The 15343-nt window shown below is 37.1% G+C and overlaps 1 protein-coding gene across 1 annotated transcript; it reads left to right on the top strand.

The window, feature by feature from the left end:
• Positions 1-722: 722 nt before the first annotated feature.
• Positions 723-7233, top strand: LOC309476930 (5-hydroxytryptamine receptor 3A-like; the record flags this gene model as incomplete). Its single annotated transcript, XM_082140079.1, has 5 exons — positions 723-924; positions 1033-1193; positions 2098-2308; positions 3852-3983; positions 6983-7233. 5 exons carry the CDS (start codon positions 723-725, stop codon positions 7231-7233), a joined length of 957 nt encoding a protein of 318 aa, XP_081996205.1.
• Positions 7234-15343: the final 8110 nt, after the last annotated feature.

The raw sequence follows: 15343 nt of genomic DNA, 5'->3' as shown, positions 1-15343 counted from the left end.
CTCGCCTCGCCTCGCCTCGGCTCTGTTTGGTTTTCCACTGTGTAAAAGTTGTACCTGTACCTGCTTCCTGGTACTTTTTTTCGTACCACCTCCGGCGAGGTTCTGAGCGAGCTGAGGCGAGCTGAGGCGATACTAAAATGTGACGTGAAAACACTGCAGACTGCTGATTGGTCAGAGAGAATCGTCACTATTCACTGCGTCATCATTGCACGCGCCAGACGGAGTATCCTGAATAAAAAACAGCAAAAACAAAAACAAAAACATCCAAAAACAGCATACACTTGATTTTCTCCATTGTCCTGTGTGTGTGGGTAGCGGGTGTGTCTCGTGCGTCTCGCGTAAAAGATTAAGTCACGGCAGTTTCCTGCGGCGTCGCTATGATGACCAGGTACTATTGTGGAGGTACTATCTGCAATGGAAAACGGAGCGAAAAGCGAGTCGAGTCGAGTCGAGTTGAGCTGGTACTGGTAATGGAAAAGCGCCATTAGTTTCTCAGATTGTTTTATAGGTCATTATGTTCACCTGTTATTCATTAGTTCCCTTTGTTTGTTCCATGTATTTGAACCCTTCATTCTCCTTCATTCTCTCTCTGTTCTTGTCAGGGTTACGCTGATGTTAGAGATTGTGTTTGAGTTTATTGTGTGTCTGTTTTGTGGGAGATTGAATTAAAGACTGTTTCTGTTACTTCCTCATCTTTGTGTGCTATATACTACAACCGTACCATGACACGATTATTATTTTACCCATTTAGCATCAAGATCGAGTTTGGAACAAAGGATTCTCCATATCTGCAGTTGACCTGCTTTGGCTTTACAGTCACATCTGATGTTTTATCTCTGACCACGGCCTGTGAGATGAACTTGTACAGGTTTCCCTTCGACATCCAAAGCTGCAATATAACACTTCAATCTACAGCGCATTCAGGTACATCTGAAACACATGAATCAGTGTTGACAAACACAGAAATGAAAGATGACATGATTTCTAAGCAGTTTGACTTTAATTTCAATGAATATTATTCTGTTCCCACAGTAGATGAGCTTGTAATGAACTCACTCTATGATTCTGTATGGCTGACCGAGGAGTCGAAGCAGACCTTTCAGGCCCAGGGCGAGTGGGAGCTCCTCAGTATAAATATGACTTCCTCTAACAACTCTATGTTATGGAGTGTCAAGAATCAGCTGGTATATCAGGTACAGAGCACAGTGTAAAACAATAAGTAAAAATTATCAAACCAAATAGCAAAATATGTGCCAAAATAAAAATAAAAATGAATCCTTTAAAGGGAAAGAGAAAAAAAAAAAAATCTTAGAAAATAATTTATTGCTGTTATCCAACACATTATAGAATTGTATTCAAATAATACAATTATAGATTTATCTTCTTAATACTTGCCATGAACATTTTAAAAATGAAAATCCAAAGTACAATTAGCATGTGATTTAGTCAATGTAGTCCTAGAGTAGCTCTAGTACTCTGGACTAGACGAAGTCTAGGACTATTTAAAACTATGACACAGAAAGCAGATTTCTTTTAATCTGGTTTAAAAGGCCATTTTAGTCCAGAACCAGGCTTAGTCTCTGTCCAGAAACCGCCCCTATTTGTTTGGAATTAAATTAATGTTGTTTATTAATAACAATTATTAATGATGGTTTCCCTCTGTCTCCTCCTAGAGTGGGAACCAATCTTCTCTTGAGGACCACCCACTGATTAACATAGAATTTACATGTTAAATTTCACAATTCAATTGTAAATCTTGCACTTTAATTGAATTTCTGTCAGTATAATTGTATTCCCATTATATATATATATAAAAAACTTTATAAGATAAAGTTGCATTTCTTTTCCCCAGTTCAATAATGAAGAAATTACAGTGAAACTGGAATGCCAGTTACATTTTCAGTTTTTATTTATTTTTAAGCTACAGTGCATATCTGTGAAGATTCAAATGCTTATTGAATCCTGTAATTTTATTTGTTAAAATTGGCCACATTTTGCATGCACTGGTGATGGCTGTAGTTGGACATGCTTAATGGATGCTTCTTGATTTAGATTCACTGCTTTAATTGTTAAACTGTTTCTGTTCTTATATGACAGATCACCATCAAGAGGAGACCGCTACTGTATCTCGTCAATTTCATGCTACCAATATTTTTCTTCCTTGTGCTGGATGTGGCCTCCTTCTTCATTGACACAAGTGGATCAGACAAGCTGAGCTTTAAAGTGACTTTACTTCTGTCTATTTCTGTGATGCTGCTGATTCTTAATGACACGCTGCCCTCTACGGCTGATAAAATCCCTCTGATTGGTGAGTCTAACTTAAACATGATAATCATAGCTTAAGTGGTTAAAAATGCAATTGCATAATTGGAGGCTTGTAGTTAAAATCCAGTTTTCATTCAGTTACAGTCCTGTTTCTGTTTCTTTTCTTTTTTTAAACTTAAATTTGTATTAATATTCGGTTTACACAAAAGCTTATTAAAGCTTCTTAAGTTTCCATCTAAGAGCAGTAAATGGTCAAAAATCGATATTTTAATTAGCTGTCATGACCCTAACTATTTTTATCACAACTTTAATGTTCTTTGAGGTTCACATGTCAAGTCAAGTGACCTTTCAAAGCAGCTTTACAGTGATAACAGGAAAATAATGCATCAGAGTTTGTTTCAGCTGTACAGTGTGAAGAAAATAGCATCACAGTCCAACTTAAGTAAGTTCAGTGATGGTTCATTTTTTGTTGTAAAAACGTTGTTAATTTAGTTCATTTATAGCCGCTCTGAAGAAAACAGTGATGTCATCGTCCAGCTCAGTTCAGTTCTCATAATGGTGTCAATGCAGGATCCGGCGGATCCTTTTGTGGCTCAGATAAGGTCCAGTTCTGGTTTATTTCTTTGCTCTTGGCTGACATGTGGCATTGTTATGGCCTGCTTGTGGCCCAGATCTGGCAAACAGGAACGGTCCGCCCAAGTGCCGTCATTCCACACTGCATGTGGGCCAGATAATCTTTCCACTTGTGCCAGATGTGGGCCAGATCTGGGCCGTCACAATGTTGCTATGTGGGTTGAGGTGTCTTGCGATAGAGGGCTCGATGGTGAGGAGGTCACCCATGCCCTAACTTCAATACCTGCAAGACCATTTTTTAGGTCAAGCGGATCTCCCCAGCAATGGTTCATGTGTTTAGCAAATGCAAGGAAGACAGGGAGAAGCTGCTATGGGGCCAGTAGGGGTCCCATGAGTTTTCCATCGAAGACGTCCCTCTCCTGGTCCAAGGCACTTTGTAGGGTCAGCCATTAGATGTTGAGACGAGCGGCCTCTTCCTCAAAAAACTCTAAGAGGGTAAATTCCTTGGGAGCATTTGCCTGAGTGGTTACAGATGAGGTGATGGTTTGCTCATCTTCCACACCATCAAGAAGGGCCTGCATCATCCTCGTCCCCAGATCAGGGCAGCTTGTCAATGTGTATAACGGTTCATTATAATTGTAATAGTCATCATAATCATTTATACATTTTTACCATTGCTACAAGCCCAAGTGTTTCCCCGTTTTTTGGCCTGGTATTGACTTTCACTACATTTGTGTTCTCAGTTCTTGTTTCTTGTTTCCTGAATTTCTGCTCCTTTCTGTGTTTTTGTTTTATTAAATAAACTTTAACTGTATTTGGATCAAACTCTCCCTCGTCTCTGAGTACCACAGTGTACAAAGTACTATATCACATCATCTGTGTCTTTGGGTCATAAACATAAGACACAGTACAATAAATACACTGGAGTTTCTGAGATCACATGATAAAACAAGTTGTTAGTTACATTTCAGAGCAGGAAAGACTTTTGCAGTCATAGTTTGCTATCTTCACAGGTGTTTACTGCAGTGTGATTTTCAGTCTCATTGGCATCAGCATTCTGGAGACCATCCTTGTGAATTTTATGATGGCTAGAGGAGCTGAGAGCAGATCAGTGGAAACCACATCTGCTTTTACTGGCCGAGATGGTAAGAGTCGACACACCATCTGATTATGATATTTGTTAACACTTTACAATAACAGTGCTTGAATAATCATGATCTCATACCTGAATTAAAAGTTACTTCAACAGGAACTCATTTAAATGCAGTGATATCAAAAACTAAAAAAGAGCTGTACCCTTTACTATTACTGGAGCCATAGGGATTCATTCCTGAATAATAACCACATTAACTACAAGTTAGTACATGTTTGATAGGTAATGTATACATTTCTGTCAGATTAAACTAAATGGATATAGAGGTGAGCATGTGAAGTTACAAGCTCTGTGGCCAAGGAGGCTGTTCCCAAGCTCCCTGATCTCAGCCATTGAAGCTCCCTGCTCCGCCGGCACTCCAGAGGCCACATACTCCATTCTGTTCTGCCCTGGTCCCATGCATCCGCCATGGCTCCCAGCTCTACCGGCTTCACCTTGGCTCTCAGTTCCGATGGATCTGCTTTGGCTCCTGCCTCCTCCGGCTCTGCGGTGGACTCTTCTGTCTCTTCTTCCACCTGCTTCTTCTGGGCACTCCACCGCCCAACCCGGTCCACTCTACACTTGTACCTCTCTGCAGCCTATATCTGTAGCCGCGTTTCCATTACCCTTCAAATTGCGCAAATTGAAATTGCGAATTGAAAATACGCCCAATGGAAACACGTCAATTTAGCCAAAACCTCCCATTTATCGCAAAAAAAGTTTTTGCGCTCGGATGAGGTGGTTTTTCAGGCAATTCAAAAAAGGAATATTTTGCAGAACTGCAGTGGAAACAGTTTTTGCGCATTTACAGTCACCTGACTTAGATGACGCGGTGTGTTTGGACAGAATACGAGACAGAGTTCTTTATTAAATTCATATAAGACAAAAGAATGACAGAAATACTGGATTCTAAACCTCAAGGAAATGCCACAATCAAGACCTCGGAGCAGATATGATGGAGATCCCAGAAACACCTCATATGTGCCGCTCACAGTATAAGGGTATTTCCTTGCCATTAATGCTTGGATAACACGCCTACGTGGCTGTAATATATATATATATATATATATATATATATATATATATATATATATATATATAAACTTACCAATGTCCGTTGCCATAATTTTTGGAATTACTTATCGCGAGAGGAAAAAATGACGTTTTAGTCGCATAACATCGGTTAATGGAAACGCCGCCATTTCGCAATAGTTTTTTATCGATATTTAGAAAAAAATCGCAAATCTTTAATGGAAACGCGCCTTATGTCACATTTCCCTTGTGCCTTCCCTAATGTCTGGTTACCACAGTCACTAATCATCCACACCAGATCTTCATCAGCGCACGCATCAGCACTCCTATAAAGCACACACACAGTCACACAACTTAGGATACCTCCTTACCTTACCTGCCTCACTGTCATTATGCCAGTGTGAGTGTCGATGTCTCATCTGCTCCACTGTGATTCAGCTCTCCGTTACCCTGGTATCTCCACTGAACTGTCTATCTCTCATTGACTCCATTAACATGCCATTGTGTCAATAAACAGCCACATTTTGGTTCAACTAACTTCTCTATTTCTGAGTCTAGTACACCTTGACAAAATATAGATAGAACTCATTAATGATTATCAATTTGTCCTCAACATTTTGCACGTTTCTTTCATTTCCCTTGAAACTCACCCTCTGGGTCCTACCAGGTTTACTCTTCATTCGGACTAGAAAACAGCATCATTATGAAGCTGAGTTAATAATATGATTTATTATTTTAGGTCATAATTAATCTAACATTATTGATAAACTAAATCCTGTGAAAATCACCTACTCAAGTATATTGCACATATATACATTCATATATAGCTATGATTGCAGACACACACTCTCGACTTCACAAATCAATGTTAACATATCCAATACAGTTTATGTATTGCAGCCCAAAGAAAGAGCTGCCACTGAGGTATCCATGTATCTGATGTGAAGGAGGTATTTAGACCAGTAAATGGTTTCAGACTGAACTGATTTTCAGATTGAGGCACTCCATTGGTGTAAGATAATATATATATATATATATAAAAAAAACATTTGATCAAATTCACAGCTTAGATTTAAATATACTTAATAAAAAATATGTTTTTGAATCATTAGGTGCCTTAACACCTAATGAATTATCATACACTAAAGGAATTATCATGCGGCTAGCATTCTTCGCTGTCATAAATGTAGCATGTCACAGGAAAAGTGTTCAAAAGCAGTGCATCCACTACAAATATATAAATCTAATTTCATATAATTTTTGTTAAACTTCTGGATAATGACTTTATGTAATTTGAACAATAACAGTGGAATATTTATTCTAAATGTGATATCAAAATGAAAACAGTTTAAAATCATTCTGTTTACATAATTACTTCACTCACTCCAGTAAAAGAGTGCGTACGCACGGTCTAGAATGTGTGGAAGGTGCGCACATATTTACGCAGTTTATTTTTTTTATAAATCCAGATATGTGCGTGGAAAATTGCGTATGCACAATTCCATGGGCTTTTTTTTGCTCACGCAACATTGATACGTCAGGACCCTGATGATTCATCAGCACTGTGGCTTGGATACCATTGTGTGGCCTCTCAATTTTTTTAAAAGCAAAAATGTGAGACATCACACAATAGCATCCAACTTGCAGCACTCAAAAAAAAAAAAAAAAAAAAGGCAGGGTCTCTTGACACGTGAAATGCTGAAAAAGAACAGGTTTTATGTTAATTACATGTGTGCACATCTATGTTTAATTTTGCTTCATTTCATCACATGAAAATAGGATTTGAAGCTTTAAATTAGCTCATGCATGTGAGACCATGTAATCACATATGAAAACAAACCACACCAAAATCACATGTGCAATTCAGTTGGTTATTCTAATAATTTCAGCAAAGATTCCCTATTGAGGAATTTTATATTTAGACAAAACACAAGAGATATAGTATTTATCAAGAATAATGTTTTGTCTTTCCTCTCATAGACTGTGTAAGAGACCAGCAGAACCCTCCAGACTCAGTTAGAGATCAGAATGAAGAGCAGTCTCCTACCCTCGACCGTCTGAAGCAGATCCTCGCTGAGTGTCAGGCTGCAACTCGACAAAACCCTCGAGAGAAGACATCTCTGTGCTGGACCAGAGCGGCAAGAATTATAGATGTGACCTTCCATTTTTTTTATGTAATCACTATTACTGTGTTTCTGTCTGTGCTTGGGAAGGTTTGGGGACTATATTGATTTCTTATATGGGATGGAACACAACTTTTTTCCTGCAGAGTTGATCAAACTCAGCTCCCTGTAACTTACTGGTAATCCTGACGACCTGGATTGGCTCAGGTGTGTTTGATTAGGGTTGGAGTAGAGGGTAGACCCTCCCTCCTCCTCATCCGCGCACTAACCCAAAATCCTTCTTGTCGGATATTGGCTGGAACAGTATGTTATGTTTCGTGGTGCGGGTTAGCCTAGTTTGTTTTTCTTGCCGTTTGTGGAGCCTGCTGTCACTTTAGCTTTCTTTGCTGCTGTAAATGTGTTTAACAAACACACTGTCACAGCGGCCTTAAAAGACAAAAGATATAATAAGAGTTAAGAGCCCAAATAATGGAAACACTAATCACTGTTATGGTGACTTCAAATGAAACACCTTAAACTTAAAAAGTTAAACCTCTGTTAATTCTCAATAAAAAACTTCTGTAGACGTCTGACAGAAATAAAGTCAGTCTGGTTAGTAATAAGTGAAGCTGGTAATGCTGTTTGTGGAGTTGTTTAATCCTCCTCTGCTGAGATCTTCACAGATTTAATGTCTTCTTTTCTCTTGAGTTGATTTAATCTAAGGCTGTGTCTGAAGTCAGTTGTAGTTCTTGTGTTTCTGCTCGTCTCTTTTTCTGTCCTTTTCTTTCCTTCATTGATTCTGCTTGTTAACAGGCTTATTAAGGCTGAGATGACTCCATATTTAATATACACAGACTTTGTGGCTCAGATAAGGTCCAGTTCTGGTTTATTTCTTTTGCTTTTAGCTGACATGTGAGTTGTAAAGTCCAGGTTCAGAAAGTAAAAGTCCTCCTCAGTACTGTAAAAAATATATTGGTTTTACTGTGAGTGTATTGAAAACAAAAATTACTATAAACAAACAATGTGATATTATTATTTTATTGGTTTTATCTTTGCTGCTGAAATTAGCTTTTGGTTTACTTGTAGCAGTTTGTGTTGCTGGTTTATTTTGTAATGTTTGTTTATGTTGCAAGTAATGGCTCAATCTGTCCAACAACAGTTTTCAATAAACGGGTGAAGGATTGATTACCTCTTTGTTTCATCTGACTTTCTAAGTGATCAATTTATGTATACGCGTTTTTTTTGTCTTAGAGAACTGTGTTTAGTGTTTTGCAAAAAGTTTGTTTTACCAATTGCAACCTGAGTGTAAAGCGTATATTGTGCTTGTAGTTTTGCAGAAGATAAGGTACATGTGTGAATGGTTTCACTAAGTGAGCTTCAACCCAGATAGCAACATTGTTTCGGCCCGGATCCGGCCCACATCTGGCACTTGTGGAATGCGGATCTGGCCCACATGCAGCGTGGAATGACGGCCCTTGTGTGGCCCACTCCTGTTTGCCAGATCTGGGTCAGAAGCAGGCCATAGCAATGCCACATGTCAGCCAAGAGCAAAGAAATAAACCAGAACTGGACCTTATCTGAGCCACAAAACCTGTGTATATTAAATATAGAGTCATCTCATCCTTAATAAGCCTGTTAACAAGCTGGAGAACAGAAAAAGAGACGAGCAGAAACACAAGATCTACAACTGACTTCAGACACAGTCTTAGATGAAATCAACTGAAGAGAAAAGAAGACATTAAATCTGTGACGATCTCAGCAGAGGAGGATTAAACAACTCCACAAACAGCATTACCAGCTTCACTTATTACTAACCAGACTGACTTTATTCCTGTCAGACGTCTACAGAAGTTTTTATTGAGATTTAACAGAGGTTTAACTCTGTGTTTCATTTAAAGTCACCATAAGAGTGATTAGTGTTTCCATTAGTTGGGCTCTTAACTCTTAGTATAACTTATGTCTTTTTTGGCGGCTGTGACAGTGTGTTTGTCAAACACATTTGCAGCAGCAAAGAAAGCTAAAGTGAACCGAGATCAGGTGATGATGGTTTCCTGTTGATGATTTTATAATCATCATGAAATAGACTGATTCACTGATGATTTTGGACTCTAACAATTGTGTTGATCCATTAATATTGTCACATCACAAACCCTGTGTTACTGCAGCATGAGATCTAGCAATATTATAACAATCAGTTTAAAGCTTTTAACAAACATGAGATCAAAAGATTAGCTTATGCTGACACACACAGATATCAACAATCAGCGTATGAATCTCAACAATGGTGACAATCACAAATATTTAGATAAACAGATAAATTCAGAACATCACTGAAAAGCTATTAATTCACAACAAAAACAACGGCAAAAGATAAAAGCAAATATTTAGAATCAAACAAAATTATAGGACAATTCAGCTGCATAATTTATTCACGTTGCAATGCATTCTGGGAATTTTGCACTATGCTGGTACCCAGCATGCATTGCAGCAAAGTACTTTTGATTGTCACCATTGTTGAGATTCATACGCTGATTGTTGATGTCTGTGTGTGTCATAATAAACTTCTTTTTTGTGCTCATGTTTGATAAAGTGTTCTATCTTGTTATGATATTGCTGGATCTCATTCTGCAGTAACACAGGGTTTGTGATGTGACAATATTAATGCAACAACACAATTGTTAGATTCCAAAAACATCAGTGAAAAAGGTTATTTCATGATGAATATAAAATCATCAACAGGAAACCATCATCACCTGAACTCATTTCACTTTAGCTTTCTTTGCTGCTGCAAATGTGTTTGACAAACACACTGTCACAGCGGCCAAAAAAGACAAAAGATATAATAATAAGAGTTAAGAGCCCAACTAACGGAAACACTAATCACTGTTATGGTGACTTAAAATGAAACACATTAGAGTTAAACCTCTGTTAAATCTCAATAATAACTTGTGTAGACGTCTCACAGAAATAAAGTCAGTCTGGTTAGTAATAAGTGAAGCTGGTACTGCTGTTTGTGGAGTTGTTTAATCCTCCTCTGCTGAGATCTTCACAGATTTAATGTCTTCTTTTCTCTTCAGTTGATTTCATCTTAGACTGTGTCTGAAGTCAGTTGTAGTTCTTGTGTTTCTGCTCGTCTCTTTTTCTGTTCTCTTCTTTCCTTCAGTGATTCTGCTTGTTAACAGGCTTATTAAGGCTGAGATGACTCCATATTTAATATACACAGATTTTGTGGCTCAGATAAGGTCCAGTTCTGGTTTATTTCTTTGCTCTTGGCTGACATGTGGCATTGCTATGGCCTGCTTCTGGCCCAGATCTGGCAAACAGGAGTGGGCCACACAAGGGCCGTCATTCCACGCTGCATGTGGGCCAGATCCGTATTCCACAAGTGCCAGATGTAGGCCGTATCCGGGCCGAAACAATGTTGCTATCTGGGAAGTAACACTTGTAGTGTGTTAGCAATTTGAAAAAACTGTAAAAAATTCCACAATCATTTCCCGATTACCTACACACACTGATCATGTGTAAAAACACAATTGATCACTTAGAAATCAAAACACAATTTTTTTTGAGAAACAAATATATTTTTCACCCTTTATTATGTAAATATATACTGAATGTAGTCAATGTACATATATCGTTAGTCATCACCTTTATTTCTATAGTGATTTATACAATACAGATTGTTTCAACAATAGTTACAAATTCAAATTCTCCTGAAAAGCAGCTCCAATAAGCCAAAAGTGTCATTATTCAGCTCAAGTCACTACAGTGTTGATTCAGTTCAGTTCAAAAACTATAAAATGTGCATATACAGTGTATTTGTGCACATACATGTGACAAACTCATGTAGCTCCACTGCACACTGAACAAGCCAAAGACAAAAGAAAGTAGTGTTTTACATTTTCACATCTGTGTAGTTTGGTGTGTATGTGGCTAATCATTTGTGAGTTACCATTTGAGTTACTAACTCACAAATGATTAGCCACATACACACCAAACTACACAGATGTGAAAATGTAAAACTATTTTGAATGAAGTGAATAAACTTCCTAAATACATGCATATTGTGTGTGTGTGTGTGTGTGTGTGTGTGGGAGAGAGAGAGACAAGCCCAGGTAGTAAGGCATGAGGACACAGGATTTCCAACAAAAATAGTTTTTATTGTGACCAACCAAACAAAAAAATGCCACTAATAACCAATACAGACTTAATCACCTTAATCCAACAAATAATCTAACAATTAATAGCTACACTTAAACCAAACTTTAACCTTCACCTCAATATAAAGGAAAAACTGAACAGAACAAAACCTGATGCCATAATTAGACAACACACAGGTATTTAAGATACACCGTGGACCCACTTAAACAAGACACTGTATCCTCAATTCAGCTAATCAAAGTGAATATAATAACAACCAAAACAAATAATCATACAAAACAACCAATGTTGATAATATAGGTAAAAATCAAGTTTTGTTCCCCTCACCCCGTGTGACGTTGCTTCTAGTGAGTATTGGCGGGCAGAACATCAGGCCTTAAATATCTACTGTTACACGAGCTTCAGCCTGTTATCACTCAAGACCGCTGTGATGGATGTGATCTGAAGATATTTATTGTATTTAGTTTATTTTCTTTCGATAGGGAATTTAGATTATCTGTTAGGAGTAAGTTGGTGTTTGTCTGTTGTTTTGGCCTTTGCTCACCCCTGAAGTTGTGCTTTCATTTGTGCTTCTGTAAATAAAAGTGTACAAGGATCTTTGGTTTCAAATTCCAGTTTATATTGCGGCCTCACCCTAGACGGGGTCGTAACGTCTGCATAATGTTTTTATTAAATGCAACATAATATAGTGTATACAGTGTTAAATATAGTGTATTATAAATTAAATTAAAGGGTAGATCAAGTGAATTAGGGGTTCCGTCTCTAATGAATGAATGAATGAATGAATGAATGCGTGTGAAGTTATATAAATGTGTGGGCACAGGTTGAGCCATCACAATACAGGCACATGCACAGATAGACCCCGAGTGGAGCTCAAGCACCTGTCCTTTTGGCCTCTGACTAGATAAGTGCCCTTTTTGCAAGATTTTTTTTTTTTTATTTTTTTTTTTGCCTGTGTCATCAATTCTTAGCATGTGGCTGCCAACTTTTTCACAATATTACTGTGAAACAGCCAGTAACAGATTCGGAACTTTGTTTGTCAACTAAGCCACTATTTAAACATGTCAATGCAGCCAGCCTAACTTAGGCAATAGCCCTAAATCAAGCTTAACAACAAGCAAACTAGTCTGGCATTAGCATTGAGCAAGGTTGGAAATGCCACCAAAATTAATATAAATGCCCCAAAATTCAGGATATAAATTTCCCCCGTATATGAGTTCTTGTATTTTGTGATTATAAGATAACATAGTTAAGCAAAAGCTCACGTGCAAGAGTGCAAAATTGCAAAATGTGAAATAAATTTTATACAAGAGTTCAATAAACAATAAGTTGATTATATGAATTGACCATTTTTAGACACAACATTGTCAAATTTTACTGTTTGCTCTATTTTGCCAATTAAATTGTTTCAAATAAAGCAGAAAAGTCCTTTCTGAACGATTCACCGTTTTTGAATGAATTTGGTGAGTCAATGATTCACTTTTTTTTTCAATAATTCAATGACCCACTCATAAAGTCAGTGGACACTCTTTCATAAATGAATCAGCTGGTTTGAACGAATCAGTTAAATGAATGATTCTATGATTCACTTATTATGACTTGTTGCCACAACTGGTGTTTTCAGTTTTATATACACAGTAAATTCCACAGTGTTAAATCAACACTGCTCAGAGCAAATATGGTCCCACTCTACAGAGTGTTAAAGTAACACTAAAGCGGTGTTAAAGTTAATGAGATAATTAAGTGATTAATTGAGTGATGATTGAGCATTATTGAAGACACCTGCAGTTAACAAGCAGAATCACTGAAGGAGAAAATCACAAATTGTAAGCCACCGTTATGGTGATGGGTGTTTGCTTTAGTTGGGCTCTTGACCCTTATATGTTTACTTTAGATTTTGTTTGACTGCTGTATCTGAGTTATAACTGCCAGTTGAACAAAGAATAAAGTGATCTGATGGTGTTGGTTATATTATGAAATTCATCATTTGAACTTGATCACTGAACTCATTATGATCCTTATTTCTGACTTCGATTTATGCTGTTGGTTACAAAATAACTGTGAATCTGCATAAATATCCAGAATTTTTTATATAATATAAAGGATTTCTTAAAAGTTGTTTAAAAAAAAAAAATCTTTCCTTTAGGCACACACAGAAGTCAAGATTCAGTCTATGCATCTCAACAATGGTGACGAGCAGAATATTCAATTAGGAAAAGTAAATTAAATAGACAATTCAGATCATAATTTATTCATACCGCAATGCATGATGGGAGCCATGAATGAGTTGTGATTGGTGGCAGACACTGCAACATGCTTTATTACTGTCACCATTATTGAGATTCACAGGCTGATTATTGATGTCTGTGTTTCTAAATAAATTAATTTGAAAGTGTTTTGATCAGAACAATGTTTATGAAATATTTTGGATTATAAGTAAAGTATTGATAATCATATGCTGTTAAAATCACAAAGCTGCTGGTAACAAGTTAAACCAAACTATCTCAATAAGTTTCATTTTTCAGATCACAGCATGATTATGTCAAAACATAACCAACACTATCAGATCACACTTTTACTTTGTTCATTTGACTGTTATACATCAATAACAGCAGACAAACAACAGTAAAATTTAAAGTAAATATATAAGGGTCAAGAGCCCAACTAAAGCAAACACCCATAACCATAATGGTGGCTTACAATTTATGATTTTCTCCTTCAGTGATTCTGCTTGTTAACATCAGGTGTCTTCAATAATGCTCAATCATCACTCAATTAATCACTTAATTATCTCATTAACTTTAACACCGCTTTAGTGTTACTTTAACACTCTGTAGAGTAGGACCATATTTGCTCTGAGCAGTGTTGATTTAACACTGTGGAATTTACTGTGTATAATTAATACATTTCGTATGTCTATATTCAATATGTTGTATTTAGAACATTAATAACATTATTCAAACAATTGTTATTGCAGTGTAAATGAATTTTGATAAATGGTAAGATGGATTATGTTGATACTGATGTCGTTTAATTGATATAGCAGCCCTTTGGTGCAGTGGTTCCCAAACCTGTCCTGAAGGACCCCCAACACTGCACGTTTTCTTTGTCTCCATAATCAAACACACCTGATTCAACTCATCCAACTTGAGCTGATGAGTTGAATCAGGTGTGTTTGATTAGGGAGACAAAGAAAACGTGCAGTGTTGGGGGTCCTTCAGGACAGGTTTGGGAACCACTGCTTTAGTGTATAGTGATAAATTGTGTATTTTTTTTTTTTCTAATTTTCAACAACTTTACTCTATATAAATAATTAGAAGAGGGGTGCCCTTTTTTCACTTGACCAGCAGCTCCCAAAAAATGTGCATGGTCCTGTCAATATTCATATCCAAATGGGGAAAAAATATTTGGAAATATATGTGTCAAACCAAGGCTGCAGAAAAAGTGGATGGACACTGTTGCACTATTATAAAAGTAAATGTCTAAATATTATGACTGTTTTTCTATCTTTTTATGTTGTTTTATTTAAGCCTCTATCTGAATCTTTGTGTTTTGCCCATGAATTGTTTTGTGTTAAACTCTGTATAACCTGTATATAAACTCTGAATAAAAGTTAGTATTGTGTGCTATAGATGACATCTCTATGGAAACCAACGATTTCTAAGCACAGACAGAAACACAATAATAGTGAATATGTAAAGAACCAAGAAGATCACATCTATGATTCTTGCCCATGCGTTCCAGGACAGAGATATCTTCTCTCGTTGGTTTCGGTTAGTTGCAGCCCGAAGGATCTGCTTCAGAAGGTCGAGGGTACGAGACTGCTCTTCATTCTGATCTCTAACTGAGTCTGGAGGGTTCTTCTGGCCTTTTACACAGTCTATGAGAGGGAAAAAGCAAAGCATAGCTTTGGATAAATGTTGATTTCTCATATATATACTTTTACATATATATATATATTTTGATGGGGAATCTTTGCTGATACTTCATTATAGACAAACAAATGAATGTCACGTGTGCACTGTAAAACGCTCCCACAGCACCCTGCTCTGCTTCATACATACTACAGTAACTTTAA

Source organism: Leuciscus leuciscus (assembly GCF_965113295.1).
Source record: "Leuciscus leuciscus genome assembly, chromosome: 1".
NCBI lineage: Eukaryota > Metazoa > Chordata > Actinopteri > Cypriniformes > Leuciscidae > Leuciscus > Leuciscus leuciscus.
Note: the sequence above shows the minus strand (reverse complement) of the source record. Positions and strands in the feature narration are given on the sequence as shown.